Source organism: Oncorhynchus mykiss, chromosome 6, assembly GCF_057628025.1.
Source record: "Oncorhynchus mykiss isolate SJ-2025 chromosome 6, ASM5762802v1, whole genome shotgun sequence".
Classification (NCBI taxonomy): Eukaryota; Metazoa; Chordata; class Actinopteri; order Salmoniformes; family Salmonidae; genus Oncorhynchus; species Oncorhynchus mykiss.
Window position 1 is genome coordinate 39,620,414 of NC_143027.1, and position 14,915 is coordinate 39,635,328.

A 14,915-nucleotide genomic window follows, 5' to 3' on the forward strand; every position below is an offset into this window, starting at 1 on the left:
CATTAGTCTATAACTATCAATGCAAATGGATTTCTGATTCAAATAATATTACTACACAGATCATACACATAATGTTAGCTAGCGAGCCAGCAAGCTAACGTTCGCTAGCTAGCTAGCAGAACACTTTAACTTGCAATGAAAATGACTTTTTGACTAAATTAGAAACTTATAATATCTGAAAATGTAGCTAGACTCATGGATGAACGCTTTACGGTAGACTGAAACCATTTAACATTTGTTTGTAGCTGCATCTTGTTTGGACAGCGTTGTGTCAAGTCTCTCCGGTTCACACTGACCGTGGCACGTGCAGAAAGTAGCCCGTCACTTTTTTCTGTCGAAAACGCTGCTAAATTCAAGGCATCAATGTTGTTGATTAAAGTAGTCAAACTTTTGTAGTTCTCGATAGCTAACGTTATATCTTTCTGAAACAGAGCGGTAGAAAGGACTATCAACATATACTGAGCAACTCACATTATAGATAGAAGCATGCTACATGGCAGACCAATACAAACTCATCTCCTGGCATGTCCAGCCTATCCATTATCTCAGTCAATCATGGCTAGCGGGAAGGTTCCTGACTTTTTCCATGGCTAAACCAACTAGGCTCGTAATTGAACAATTTTATTTGTATATACGGATGGAATACATGTTTGTTATTAAGGCACATGTTCACATGTTCCAGAAGGCATTTCTGCCGGAAAATGCATTTTGATCAAAATAAATCTTTATGTTCAAATGCCTCTACTGTGAAGTAGTGACGTGCGTCATAAGCCTAGTTTCCTGGTAAAGGCTAATTGTCCTGTTCTGCTCTGTGTAGGTCCATGCTGGTGCAGGTGGAGGGGAACCAGACTCTGCTATCTCTTATCCACACCTTCACCATCTGCTTCCTCAGGGAACTGGCAGCCCTGCAGCCTCAGGTATGGAGGCTCCTAAACATAGAAATATAATTAATAGAATTGCCTTGGAAACTCTAGGCAATTTGACTGGTAAAGTCATGGGTGCACTCAAAATGAACGCCAGTCCATCCATTAATGGCATCATTGACTTGAATTGGGCTACCCATTCTAGTGGTTCTGTTTCTGTGGTCCTAAGCAGGCAGAACAGTCGTAGGTTGCCTAGACTACAACCACGACTATAGGGTGTGTTACCTGAGTATATGAACTCCATCTCAACTCTCAATAACACATCAATCTACATACCACCCCATACTGCACCACCAAGCACACATACACACACACACAGGTTCTCCCCTATTCCCTTAGCTTCTACAAATCATGAGATAGAGCTCACCCCTATTTGAACTGTACAGCCAGCCACACCTTTAGGCCCAGCTATAGGGGACCTTCATCCATACGATCTACAGTGTAGTCAGTTCTCTAGGACACACACTCTTTTTTGTCCTCTTTCTGTTCTAGCAGTGGAAAAGCCTTGATGTTTTTCAAAACGTTCATTTGACAGCCTTTAGGTTGGGATTTTTAGATATATTGCATTGTTGTCTTGCTAACTCGACTGGAGGGCTCTGACAATGTTCTGCATTGTATTATAGGTTAACTTTGTCTGTTGCCTCTTACCTGTGTGTGCGCGCCTCTTGTTTCAGGAATGTGTGTCCTTGAAGGCCTTCTTCCCACACACACCCCAGAGCTTACTGGCCCCTCTGCTGACCCATCCTTCAGGTAGGATGCGTGTGGGATCTCTTATGTGTAAATCATTTTACCCTCTGAGTGAATTAATGGCTTTCTGTGTCTCACCAATCAATAACTGTTACTTATAACATCTGTGTAACAGCTACATTAAAATCAGTAAGTGATTAACATTTTTACATTTGAGTAATTTAGCAGACGCTCTTATCCATAGCGACTTACAGGAGCAATTTGGGTTAAGTGCCTTGCTCATTGGCAGATTTGTCACCTTGTCCACTTGGGGATTCAAACCAGGGACCTTTCGGTTACTGGCCCAACGCTCTTAACCACTAGGCTACATGGTACTTTGAAAAAGGTAGTTACTAATTTTCATTATTCCTCTCCATCATCAATACTCACAAGATCATATCAGTAACTGAGCGTTATCCTTGGTTACCCTTTACTCAATATATCTGCTTTCATCACAGTAATGTTTAAAGTGATCAAGATCAATCTCTACTGCGCTTGGATATTGGTCTATTTGTGTAGGGGAATGTTTCATCACAGAATGATACAGTTATCCACATCTGCCAGAGTAGTCTAGGCTATACCTGTATACCTGTATGAGTATGTTGAATGTTCTAGGATGGCAGGTAGCTTAGCGGTTAGGGCCAGTAACCGAGAGGTCTGGTTCGAATACCTGAGCCAACGCGGTGACAAATCTGTCGATCTGCCCTAGAGCGAGGCACTTTAACATCATTTGCTCCAGGGCCGCCGACCTACTATGGCTGACCCTCTGAAACAACTCATTTCACCGCAGAACAACTCATTTCACTGCACCTATCCATTTTTTTCTGAGGTATGTTAAAGTGTTGCCAAACCCAAGTACCCCGCAGGCATGGCTTATTGACATCTAGCATTGCCGTTTAGGAACATGCTGGCTACCAGCCAACACTCAAAGTTAATCATTACACACTGTGTGTGCGTGCCTGCCTGCCTGCTTGTGTGAGTGATTGAGTATTTGCGTGCGACCAATTGACACCAATGCATGGTTTGAGTTATGCATCCCTCTCATCTCCTTCCCCCGCCCCCAGAAATGGCCCAGGAGGCGTGGCCAGAACACCTGGCCTGGATCACTGCATCACTACAGAGACTCACTGAGGAAGAGGAGGAAGGCAACAGGTGAGAGGGGAATACCTTGGGCTTTTCATTAGTCAGGCACAGAGTGCTGACGTTGGTTCAGTCAGTCTAGCCATAAATATGAACAATTATAAATATGTAATAGACTGTACAACTTCAAACTTCATTTTTCAAGTTGGTTATGATCTGTGAGTCTGGGAGTTGTTCATGTTTTATGAGCTGTGTCTCTTCAGCTCCATTGATGCGGTTCCCAGCATCACCTCACCTCTATTTTCTCTCTCCGCTGCTGCTTACATGATATTTCCCCCCATATACAGTTGAAGTCGGAAGTTTACATACATCTTAGCCAAATACATTTAAACTCCGTTTTTCACAATTCCTGACATTTAATCCTAGTAAAAATGACCTGTCTTAGGTCAGTTAGGCTCACCACTTTATTTTAAGAATGTGAAATGTTACATTAATAGTAGATAGAATGATTTATTTCAGCTTTTATTTCTTTCATCAGAAGTTTACATACACTCAATTAGTATTTGGTAGCATTGCCTTTAAATTGTTTAACTTGGGTCAAACGTTTCGGGTAGCCTTCCATAAGCTTCCCACAATAAGTTGGGTGAATTTTGGTCCTTCCTCCAGACAGAGCTGGTGTAACTGAGTCTGGTTTGTGGGCCTCCTTGCTCGCACACGCTTTTTCAGTTCTGCCCCCAAATTTTCTATAGGATTGAGGTCAGGGCTTTGTGATGGCCACTCCAATACCTTGACTTTGTTGTCCTTAAGCCATTTTGCCACAACTTTGGAAGTATCCTTGGGGTCATTGTCCATTTGGAAGACCCATTTGCGACCAAGCTTTAACTTCCTGACTGATGTCTTGAGATGCTGCTACAATATATCCATGTAATTTTCCTCCTCATGATGCCATCTATTTTGTGAAGTGCACCAGTCCCTCCTGCAGCAAAGCACCCCCACAACATGATGCTGCCACCCCGTGCTTTATGGTTGGGATGATGTTCTTCGGCTTGCAAGCCTCCCCCTTTTTCCTCCAAACATAACTATGGTCATCACAGTTCTATTTTTGTTTCATCAGACCAGAGGACATTTCTCCAAAAAGTATGATCTTTGTCCCCATGTGCAGTTGCACACCGTAGTCTGGCTTTTTTTATGGCGGTTTTGGAGCAGTGGCTTCTTCCTTGCTGAGTGGCCTTTCAGGTGATGTCGATATAGGAATCGTTTTACTGTGGATATAGATACTTTTGTACCGGTTTCCTCCAGCATCTTCACAAGGTCGTATGCTGTTGTTCTGGGATTGATTCGCACTTTGCACCATAGTTTCATCTCAAGGAGACAGAACGCGTCTCCTTCCTTGAGTGTTATGACGGCTGCGTGGTCCCATGGTGTTTATACTTGCGTACTATTGTTTGTACAGATGAACGTGGTACCTTCAGGCATTTGGAAATTGCTCCCAAGGATGAACCAGACTTGTGGAGGTCTACTTTTGTTTTTCTGAGGTCTTGGCTGATTTATTTTGATTTTCCCATGATGTCAAGCAAAGAGGCACTGAGTTTGAAGGCAGGCATTGAAATACATCCACAGGTACACCTCCAATTGACTCAATTAGCCTGTCAGAAGCTTCTAAAGCCATGAGATCATTTTCTGGAATTTTCCAAGCTGTTTAAAGGCACAGTCAACTTAGTGTATGTAAACTTCTGAATTTGAGTTTTGATACAGTGAATTATAAGTGAAATAATCTGTCTGTAAAAAATGACTTGTGTCATGCACAAAGCAGATGTCCTAACCGACTTGCCAAAACTATATTTTGTTAACAAGATTTGTGGAGTGGTGGAAAAATGAGTTTTAATGACTCCGACTTCTACTGTATCATATTGTTCTATCGCTTGTGTTATCCCCTGAATCAGAACACACTACTCACTCCTGATTCCACCAACGTATTAAAGCTTCTTAGCTAGAGAGCAGAGGGGGAAGATTATAGTGAATGAGAGAGAGAGTGGTAGAAATCAATAGCAGAGAGAGTGGGGGGGGAGTGAGAGAGGGGGAGGGAGAGAGAGAGAGAGAACACTGAGAACAGAGAGAGCAATCGTGGCTTCAGTTGAGGCTTTTAACTTGGCCCATTATCTTGACCGCTCTATTCCGGAACGCCATGCCAAATTCCCAACCGTACCCAGCCAGTGATCCCCCTTCATTATCTCATCGTCTTACTCTCTTACTAATCTTCTTCCCTATCTTTCTCTGTCCTCTCCCTCTCTCTCTGCATGTTCTAGAACACGCCCTTCATCTTCCCGCCATCTCTCAGATGATGATTGGGTTCTAGGTTAATTCCCTGTGTGTGTGTTGTCCTCCAGGGGTCAGTGTGGAGTGTTTGAGGCCTGGTTCCTGCTGGTGCAGTGTGCTGACTGGTTGGAGGTAGCCAACCAACTACTGGTCTCAGCCAGACCTCAGGACTGTGGCCCCTTGCTGTGGCTCCTCACCTTCTATCACCACCCTACCAACAGGGGGCACCAGCGGACACAGCAGCTGGTATGTACTGGCTGGCTGGATGCAAAGGGTTACTGTTGTCAACTCCCTCGATACACTGAGTGTACCAAACATTATGGACACCTTCCTAATATTAGGTTGAAGCCCCTCACCTTCTGCCCTCAGAACAGCCTTAATTTGCTGGGCATGGACTATACAAGGTGTTGAAAGAATTCCACAGGGATGCCAGGCCATGTTGACTCCACAGTTGTGTCAAGTTGGATGGATGTCCTTTGGGTGGTGGACTATTCTTGATACACACGGGAAAAACTCAGCAGCGTTGCAATTCTTGGCACAAACCGGTGCGCCTGGCACCTACTACCATACCCCGTTCAAAGGCACTTAAATCTTTTGCCTTGTCTCAATTGTCTTAATGCTTAAAAATATATATTTTTTTACCTACCTCCTCCCCTTTCAACTACACTGATTGAAGTGGATTAAACAAGTGACATCAATAAGGTATCATATCTTTCACCTGTTCAGTGAAATGTTTTGTTTACTCAGTGTAGATGTCATTGTCCTTACTGACCTGTCATGGCTGGTCTCAGAATAGCTTGGCCAATAGATAGATGAATAATGGACTGAGGGATGAATAATAGATTGCTTCTCCGGGTTAGAAGGCGAGAGGAAGGGAAAAAGACATGGAGAAAGGGAGAAGGGTGAGGGAGGCTGATCTGGTATTGATCCCACTCGGAGTGCGTCTGCCTGGCTATTCCTGGGTTTCATCTCTCCTGGCTGTCTCCTCTCTACCCTGAGGGGCCTACACACACTGTGGTCAGAGATCAGTTGAGGTCTATAGAGGGCATAAACTTTGGTTGACTCTGAAGACATTCTTTTGCGCCTATCCGTCCGGCCGTTGTCGTGGAAAACGACTACATTTGAAAACGACAGGCTTCCAGCTGAAGCTAGTTTCCTCCCGTTCCTTCTCTGTTTACAGGTGGCGGCCAGAGAAGTCTGGGATCACCTGAGGTCACTCTTCCTGTTCTCGGCTCCTCCCCTTCCTGCTGACCGACTGCAGTCATTGGCCGAGCTGATGTCAGCCGTCCCCCAGCAGTCGTCCCTGGACTCGCTATTGGTCGTCAGCCTCCTGGGCAACTTTGCAGTTTTCTCCCACAACCCCCTGAGTGGTGCCAGGGAGATAGTCCGCATGGTGAGCTCACAACTTTACCCCTCTAGATGCACGCACACGCAAAACCACACACACAAGGCTGGGCGATATGGCCTAAAAATCATGTCTTGATTTTTTTTCAAACTCATGGGCAATTCACGATATACACTGTGTGTACAAAACATGAAGAACTTCCTAATATTGAGTTGCACCCCTCTTTTGTCCTCAGAACAGACTCAATATGTCAGTGCTTCCCACAGTTGTGTCAAGTTGACTGGATGTCCTTGATACACACGGGAAACTGTGGAGAGTGAAAAACCCAGCAGCGTTGCAGTTCTTCACACAAACCGGTGCACCCGGGACCTACTACCATACCCTGTTCAAAGACACTTAAATCTTTTGTCTTGCCCATTCACCCTCTGAATAGCACACATACAACAATCAATCTCAATCATTTAAGGCTTAAAATCCTTATTTAAGCCGTCTCTCCCCCTTCATCTACACTGATTTAAAGTGGATTTAACAAGTAACATCAATAAGGGATCGTAGCATTCACCTGGTCATTCTGTCATGGAAAGAGCAGGTGTTCTTAATGTTTTTGTACACTCAGTGTATATCTAAATATTTTTAAACGGTTTTCTCTACATAAGCATTGTTTCATAATTAAAGGTCGAGACCGTGCGTTTCAAACAGTCCGGAGTAACAACATATCCAGGGCTTGTAAAGTTATACCTAGGCTAAATATATAGCCTTCCACAACCATAAGATCCACTTATAATTTCATTATTTCATCAAAATAGTTTAACCTGCTTTTTTTTGGAATAATTACTGATCTGACTTTCAAGTCTTGTCTATAAAAAATGCCTTTTTTGTAACAAATTTAACCAGAACCTTGCACATCCGCTAATAACGATCAACTTCTTCTGGCAGGAATGACAGAAAATGAACACAGGTCTCATAAACCATCTCTGAAGCACATGCCCACGTGCTAGGGAGTAGCCAGCTAATCTTTAGAAGTCTAGCCAACTTGGATCTATTTGCTTGCTAACAAGGTAGAACAGTTGAACTGTTACGAATACACCCTCCTGTCCGTCTCCAACTGTTTGAACAACATGGCCTGTTCACTTTGTTAAGATGTTGAACTCCAGTGGTCTACCTGGATTAGATGCGGCGACAAACCGAGCATTCATTTTCCACAATCATGTTCATTGATACTCCCGTTTTAGTAGGGTCTGCTCTGTAAAGGGTACCGTTAGAAGGGGAATCGACCGTTTCTGTTGGACCAAACCTCAGAAGCAAATTGTGTGTGTGTGACAGACAGACAGACAGAGCAAAGAACCAGTTTTTTTCTCTCCATCCCTCTCTGCTCATGATGTCGTCACTGTTATGTGAACACAATTGTCTGGCTCTAATATACCTGTGTATATCGTGTGTGGTGTGTGTTCCAGGTGGTGCAGCGGTCAGGGCTGGTCCGTGAAGCAGTGTGTGTTCTCAACATGGTTGAGCTCCGACTAAACAGAGAGAGAGCCTCCTCCAGCCTCACCGACAGAGTTACGCTCAGGACCAGGGCTCTTCGGGGCACACTCACACACATGGCACAGCACGACACACACACACATGGTACAACATGACACAGACACACAGCCACTATGGCAGCGATGGGATACACACACTGCCGTGCCAGGCTGTTCCACCAACCGGGCGCTGACAGGATACACACAAACAGACGCTACAGATACGACAGTGGGAGGACATACAGTCACAACTAGACACACAAACGTATCAGGACACACTCTTAGCCGTGCAAGAGCAACAAGTCATAAAACGTGCCCTAACCCTTCCACTCATATTATTGCCTCAGAACACATTCCTCTCATTACACACACATGAGGAAACATCCGTTGATTTGAAGAAGGGAAATGACATGCAACAGCACCTGATATGGACACAATGTCTTTCTCTACACCAACTATACTGCATTGTACGGTACAAACCTACACTAAAGAAATGTGACGTCAACCCTTCTTCAAGTCTCATTATAAATACGGATATATTTCTAATTTGTTAATTATTACAATCAGAGTAATGGTCTATAACCTGATCTGAGTCATGTTTTTTTTTTATTCTGTATATTAGACTCACATGTAGGACAAAACAATAAAATCATATGTACAGTACCAGTCAAAAGTTTGGACACACCTACTCATTCAAGGGTTTTTATTTATTTTTAAAATGTTCTACATTGTAGAATAATAGTGAAGACATCAAAACTATGAAATAACAGACATGGAATCATGTAGTAACCAAAAAAGTGTTATACAAATCGAAATATATTTTATATTTGAGATTCTTCAAAGTAGCCACCCTTTGCCTTGATGACAGCTTTGCACACTCTTGGCATTCTCTTAACCAGCTTCACCTGGTCATGCGGCACTGATATTAATCAGAAACATTTATTCTAGTGTCAAAATTGACTACAAAGTGTAAATAGGATAATTTTGGTCATCAAGTCAGTCTCGTCCAAAACTGAGATTTGCTAGATAATTAGGAAAAAATGGTATGTCACAGAAATATCGTAAGAATTTTCCTTGGGTTTATTTTAATCCTGCCCACAGCTGGCAGCACCGAAGTTATCATCAATTTGGGACTCGGCTGTACGCAATCTGATTATAATGCCCATGTGATTCTAATGCTCATGGTCAGTTGGGTTTGACATTCGACATCCCTATGGGACTAGTTAGAGACCATCAGTAAATTACAAAATGTACATGGGACAATATTTTCAAATGTCAATAGCTCCAAATTTAAATGACCTCAAACAACTATACATTGCAGAAATTCATAAATATTGAAAGTATGTGTGCAATATAGGGTATGTGTGCAATATAGGGTATGTGACCGACCGCCTCGATTTGGTCTTACACTATATATACAAAAGTATGTGGACAGACCTTCCAATGAGTGGATTCAGCTATTTCAGCCACACCCATTGCTGACAGGTGTATAAAATTGAGCACACAGCCATGCAATCTCCATAGCTAAAATTGGTTTGGGCTAGACCCCTTTGTTCTAGTGAAGGTCAATCTTAACACTACAGCATAAAATGACGTTCTAGATGATTCTGTGCTTCCAACTTTGTGGAAACAGTTTGGGGAAGGCCCTTTCCTGTTTCTGACGTGCACAAAGCGAGGTTCATACAGAAATTGTTTTTTTGAGATCGGTGTGGAAGAACTTGACTGACGTGCACAGAGCCCTGACCTCAACCCCCATCAAACACCTTTGGGAGGAATTGAAAAGCTGACTGCGAGCCAGGCCTAACATCAGTGCTTGACCACAGTGTTCCAACATCTAGTGGAAAGCCTTCCCAGCTGAGTGGAGGATGTTATAGAAGCAAAGGGGGGACCAACTCCATATTAATGCCCATGATTTTGTAATGAGATGTTCGACTAACAGGTGTCCACATACTTTTGGTCATGTAGTGTATGTAGCAAAATTTGAAATGTTTATCAAATTCAAATGTAAATTTTTATTTTATTTTTTACATTGGATAAAAGTAGAGACTCAGAACTAGAAAATGGTATATCATACACTGCAGTTGAGGAACAATGGGAAAGTGATTCTGCTTTGAAATTTGAAAAAACTTGTAACCCCACTTTTGAGAAAATAGCCCTTCAATGTTTTGGTTCTTCACATGACCTTCTCTGGTAAAAACACTATATCAAATAAAATCAATGTTTATTTGTCACATGCACAGGATACAAAGGTGTAAACGGTACAGTGAAATGTTTACTTACATATTTGATTAGTAGCAATATCAAAAAACAGAAAGTGTCCAGATAAAAATATTTGATCATTATCAGCTGCTTACCCAGACACACTTGTTTACATTGGATGGGTCATGCTATAACCACTCCCCAGCCACATCCAGCTAAGTGGATGGGTCACTATTGTCTAGACATGTACACATGTTCAGGAAATACAGTAGATGGCCGTAATCACCCCCAGATACAACTGGCTAACATGATGGGCCGTGTAATGTAGCTAGCTAGCTAAAAAAAAATTAACCATAATCCCAACCCATACTACTAGTAATACAAACTGATTGTCATAGCTGTAGTATGAATCTGCAGGTGGCTTCCAGACACAAGACCTGGTTAGACTGTTTCAAGTTATCTAGAAGGGTGAGTGACTGTAGCTGTACTGTTTTTTTTTTGTTGCAGAATGAATGTACAAACGATCCCACGTTCGAACACACAAGAGACACTCACATCAAAGCACACCTCCAAGACCCAAATCTCCACATCAAAGGACACCTCCAAGACCCAAATCTCATTCTCAGTCGCATTTCCTAATGAGGAGAATTGAAACTGAGGCTAAATCAGAAAGTTCAGTAAAGAGGCATTATTATATTTATACAAATGCCATGAGAATAGTCTTTCTTTTCGATTCCTATATTTTTGAGAATTCTGGAGAACATAACTATGGGTGTACCAAATGACAACATATTCCCATTATAGTTTACTACTTTTGCCCAAAGTCAAAGGGCTAATAGGGCACTGGTCAAAAGTAGTGCACTATATAGGAAATAGGGTGCCATTTTGGGATGCAGGCCTATCTACACATCACCTATTACTATTAGTATGTACAGTACAGTGCTTTAACTTCATTGATCATGCAGGAAAGAAAACAGGTTGGCGTTTGGTCTTCCTGTCTGGAGGGGAAGTAGTGAGAGCATTACTTTCTCAGCGTTTCCTCTCCCTTCCATGTCCCAAGGCGGGCAGCTGGGCAGCCTACAAAAGAGAACAGTGGGAGAAAAGAGAGCTGCTATGAGAACAGACAATAACAGCTGGTGTACAGTTCCTAATACAGTCATGGGAGTATTTTGCTTCCCAAATGAAACCCTTTTCCCTGTATAGTGCACTACTTTTGACTAGGACCCATAGGCATAGCACACTTCAGTGCATTCCGAAACGATTCACTTTTGACACATTTTGTTATGTTACAGCCTTATTCTAAAATTGATTAAATCATTTTCCCCCTCATCAATCTACCCCATAATGACAAAGCAAAATGGCAACAACAAAAAACACTGATGTAAATATCACATTTACATAAGTATTCAGACCCTTTACTCAGTACTTTGTTGAAGCACCTTTGGCAGTGATTACAGCCTCGACTCTTCTTGGGCATGACGCTACAAGCTTGGCAGACCTGTATTTGGGGAGATTCTCCCATTCTTCTCTGCACATCCTCTATCTCTGTCAGGTTGGATGGGGAGAGTCACTGCACAGCTATTTTCAGGTCTCTCCAGAGATGTTCGATCTCCAAAGAGTTCAATCTTGGTTTCATCAAATCAGAGAATCTTGCCTTTTACCGAGTAGTGGCTTCTGTCTGGCCACTCTACCATGAAGGCCTGATTAGTGGAGTGCTGCAAAGATAGGAGAACCTTCCAGAAGGACAACCATCACAGAGAAACGACAGAGTGACCATCGGGTTCTTGGTCACCAACCTGACCAAGGCACTTTCTCCCCCGATTGCTCAGTTTGACCTAGGGCCAGCTCTAGGAAGAGTCTTGGTGGTTCCAAACTTCTTTCATTTAAGAATGATGGAGTCCACGGTGTCTCTGGGGACCTTCAATGCTGCAGAATTTTTTTGGGCACCCTTCCCCAGATATGTCTTGGGGCTCTATGGACAATTCCTTTGACCTCGCTTAATTTTTGCTCTGACAAGCAACTGTGGGACCTTATATAGACAGGTTTGTCCCCTTCAAAATCATGTCCAATCAATTGAATTTACCACAGGTGGACTCCAATCATGTTGTAGAAACATCTCAAGGATGATCAATGGAAACAGGATGCACCTGAGCTCAATTTCGAGTCTCATAGCAAAGGATCTGAATACTTATCTGTTTTTTATTTTTTTATTTAAATAAATTCAAAAAAATATATCTAAAAACCTGTTTTTGCTTTGTGTGTTTTGCATTTCCGAATGCACTGTATGTAGGGAATGTGCTCTGGTCAAAGGTAATGTACTAAATAGAGAATAGTGTGCCATTTGGTATGCGTCCGCTGAGGGTATCATTCATGTGTGTTGTCGTTGCGTAGCTCTTCAGGGCTGGAGGATGATGCTGATGGCTGCCTGTCTGGTCGTGTGTTGGTATGGGCTGGACTCCTGTTCCTGCTGAACTGAGCCAGTCATTCAGTAGTACTGTTATCAGCTCAGTAGGCACAGGAGGCACAGTCCTAGACTAGTCCTCGCTCTCTTCTTCAACATTTTGTAATGAAATGTTGCCTTTGGTCTTTGTTGCTGAGACACGCCCGCATCTCGGGGAGGCAAGCCTCTTTCACAGTCTTCCAATATGAATTGAGGGCCTATATTCAACCACAATGCAACAGTAACTTCTCACTGAAAGCGGTTAAGTAAGAACAGGTGGCTGTAATTCTAACATGGCTCTGATTTCTCAGAGTTCCATTCATGCATTCAGCTCCATATTAAAACACCAATAGCAAGTCAGAGGTGCTGGAGCCAAGCTGGGAAAACAGTTAGTCCCACGCCAGGAATATGGCACCTCACAGTAAGCTTATAAAAATAGAAAAAAGTGAGGTTTACTTAGGATATTAAAGTGAACAAATTTAGGTTTACTTCTGGCATTAGAGTGAAAATGCTCTTTCTATACATTTTCATCGTGCTTTGATGTGCAAGCCCATTTCCCTTCCATTAGACTATAATAAATCAGGCTTTAGATATCGTCTCCGATGGTAATTCCTCTCTTTTAGAAGCCTTTGATAGTCATTACTCTTGTAACGGGCCCTAAATATAGCATTTTCCAGTCAGGCTCCACATGGACCTAATTTCTAATTCACACATCTGTCCTCGCTTATAGCGGCCATTTTGTTAGAGAAAGAAAAGACCATAGGGCTATACCAGCTCTTCCCACCCCGCCACCGACCACACCACAATTACCTTTCCAGTCCAGTATGTTCATTCTGATCCATTGGTCGGGATACAATCAAAAGTGCGTTACAGAGCAGCACAAAGCATTGGCCATTTGAAGGCAATTTTCCTGACATTCTGCTGATGTCAGCTCAAGCTTAATCACCTTTTTAAAATGATTTTTTAAAGTAAAGAGCAATGCTCTTGGCGGCAACGCGCCTTTGATTGACTCGGGGCCGTTGATTAGTTACGGTCTGAGCTTGTTCAACAGTTCAACGTCCAAAGATTTATTTCCGATTCCATACGCTCAAAGAAGAGATGGCGTTGAGCGATCAGGTAGTTCTTATAGCAAAGATCCACCACAGATACTGCTGTACCGAATTGGACTTGAACATATTTGTTAGTGCTGCTGGAGTTTGAAAATAAGAGGACAACGAAAAGGGGGAGGAAGAGGAAGTTAAGGAAGTGGAAGAAGACAGTCCTCCAGGGCCCATTGTCAAAGTGGCTCACTGAGCACTGAGCAGCAGCATTAGCAATGCCTGTCTTCCTCATTTTCATTAGCACTGTCTCCTGTGTCCCACATCCCTCCCCATCACCATCAGTCCACCCAGAGAGAGAGAGAGAGAGAGAGAGAGCGAGCTCACAGAGACAATGAAGGAGAGCGTAAAGAGAAAGAGAGGATGACGAGAGAAACTGAGAAAAGGGAGGGGAGAGAGAATAGAGACCGAATGGGCAGGAGAGCATAACGCTTGGCTTATTAGTAACTGCAGCACATCAAACTTAGGAGACTCAAAGTTTGAATTCCCACGGAGCACGCACACTCACTCACTACTGAATCCCGACTGTACATCTCCACTCCAGCGTAGGGTATCTTCAGACATGCAGAGACAGGAGACAGGAATTTCTCTTGCATGCAAAAGTGTTCATATGGTTTACACATTGGGGGAGGAGGGAAATGGTGTCAACTTATCCTCTCATTCCACCTCTCTCCATTGTTCTCTCTTTGTCTGATTCTGTGCGTCATTCTCTCCTTAGGTGCAGAACTTAGCCACTGTGAACAAAGGAGATCAATCACTGTTCACCAATCAGCTAAGCTCTGTACCTGGTGGGAGAGTGGTCACTGCCTGACTGGTGGACACTCACACAGACACACCATGCACATGGACACCCACATAGACACACATAATCCAAAAGTTTGCCCCTCCCCCCTACATGGGGCCTCTCATCATCACCCACACAAACACACCCTGTCAGATCATCATGTCTTATTTGACGTTATTATTGCAAGCGGCTGAGCGGTGGAGCCTCCGGTTGTCATAGCAGCTGGCAGGGTCTGGCCTGGGTGGTAATCCCTGGCAATGTGATTTTATCTTAAGTCACAAATCAGCACGCCAGGAACCCTCCCAAAGCAGACATGAAAGACCAGGATACTCTCTCTTTCTTTTCCTCTCGCTTCTTCTCTTTCTCCCATTCTCTCTCGTTTCTTCTCTTTATCCCTAGCTCAGTTGTGCCAGGAACCCGCAGAATCCTGACATTAAAGGCGAGACCTGTCAATCCTCGCTCTCCCTTTCTCTCACACCGTCTCT

At 43.2% G+C, this 14,915-nt stretch overlaps 2 protein-coding genes across 15 annotated transcripts in view; one reads left to right on the plus strand and one right to left on the minus strand.

Annotated features, from left to right (window-relative positions):
• fancc (FA complementation group C) overlaps positions 1 to 8,583 on the plus strand; it is a 42,165-nt gene extending 33,582 nt beyond the window's left edge. For 2 of the 4 annotated variants that reach the window (XM_021606437.3, XM_021606436.3), the window contains 6 exons: positions 818 to 917; positions 1,598 to 1,673; positions 2,714 to 2,801; positions 5,117 to 5,291; positions 6,226 to 6,438; positions 7,845 to 8,583. In XM_021606437.3, the coding sequence (XP_021462112.3) occupies positions 818 to 917; positions 1,598 to 1,673; positions 2,714 to 2,801; positions 5,117 to 5,291; positions 6,226 to 6,438; positions 7,845 to 8,027 (835 nt within the window). In that variant the 3' untranslated portion in view covers positions 8,028 to 8,583. Of the gene's footprint in view, positions 1 to 817; positions 918 to 1,597; positions 1,674 to 2,713; positions 2,802 to 5,116; positions 5,292 to 6,225; positions 6,439 to 6,625 lie in introns of all 4 variants that reach the window. The other 2 variants (XM_090237911.1, XM_090237912.1) reach the window with 1 other exon arrangement.
• Positions 8,584 to 8,595: 12 nt separating this feature from the next.
• Positions 8,596 to 14,915, minus strand: part of aopep (aminopeptidase O (putative)) — a 124,364-nt gene continuing 118,044 nt past the window's right edge. For all 11 annotated transcript variants that reach the window (XR_016496659.1, XR_016496660.1, XR_016496663.1 and 8 more), the window contains one exon: positions 8,596 to 11,186. The gene's annotated coding sequence lies outside the window, so the exon portion shown is untranslated. The remainder of the gene's footprint in view (positions 11,187 to 14,915) is intronic.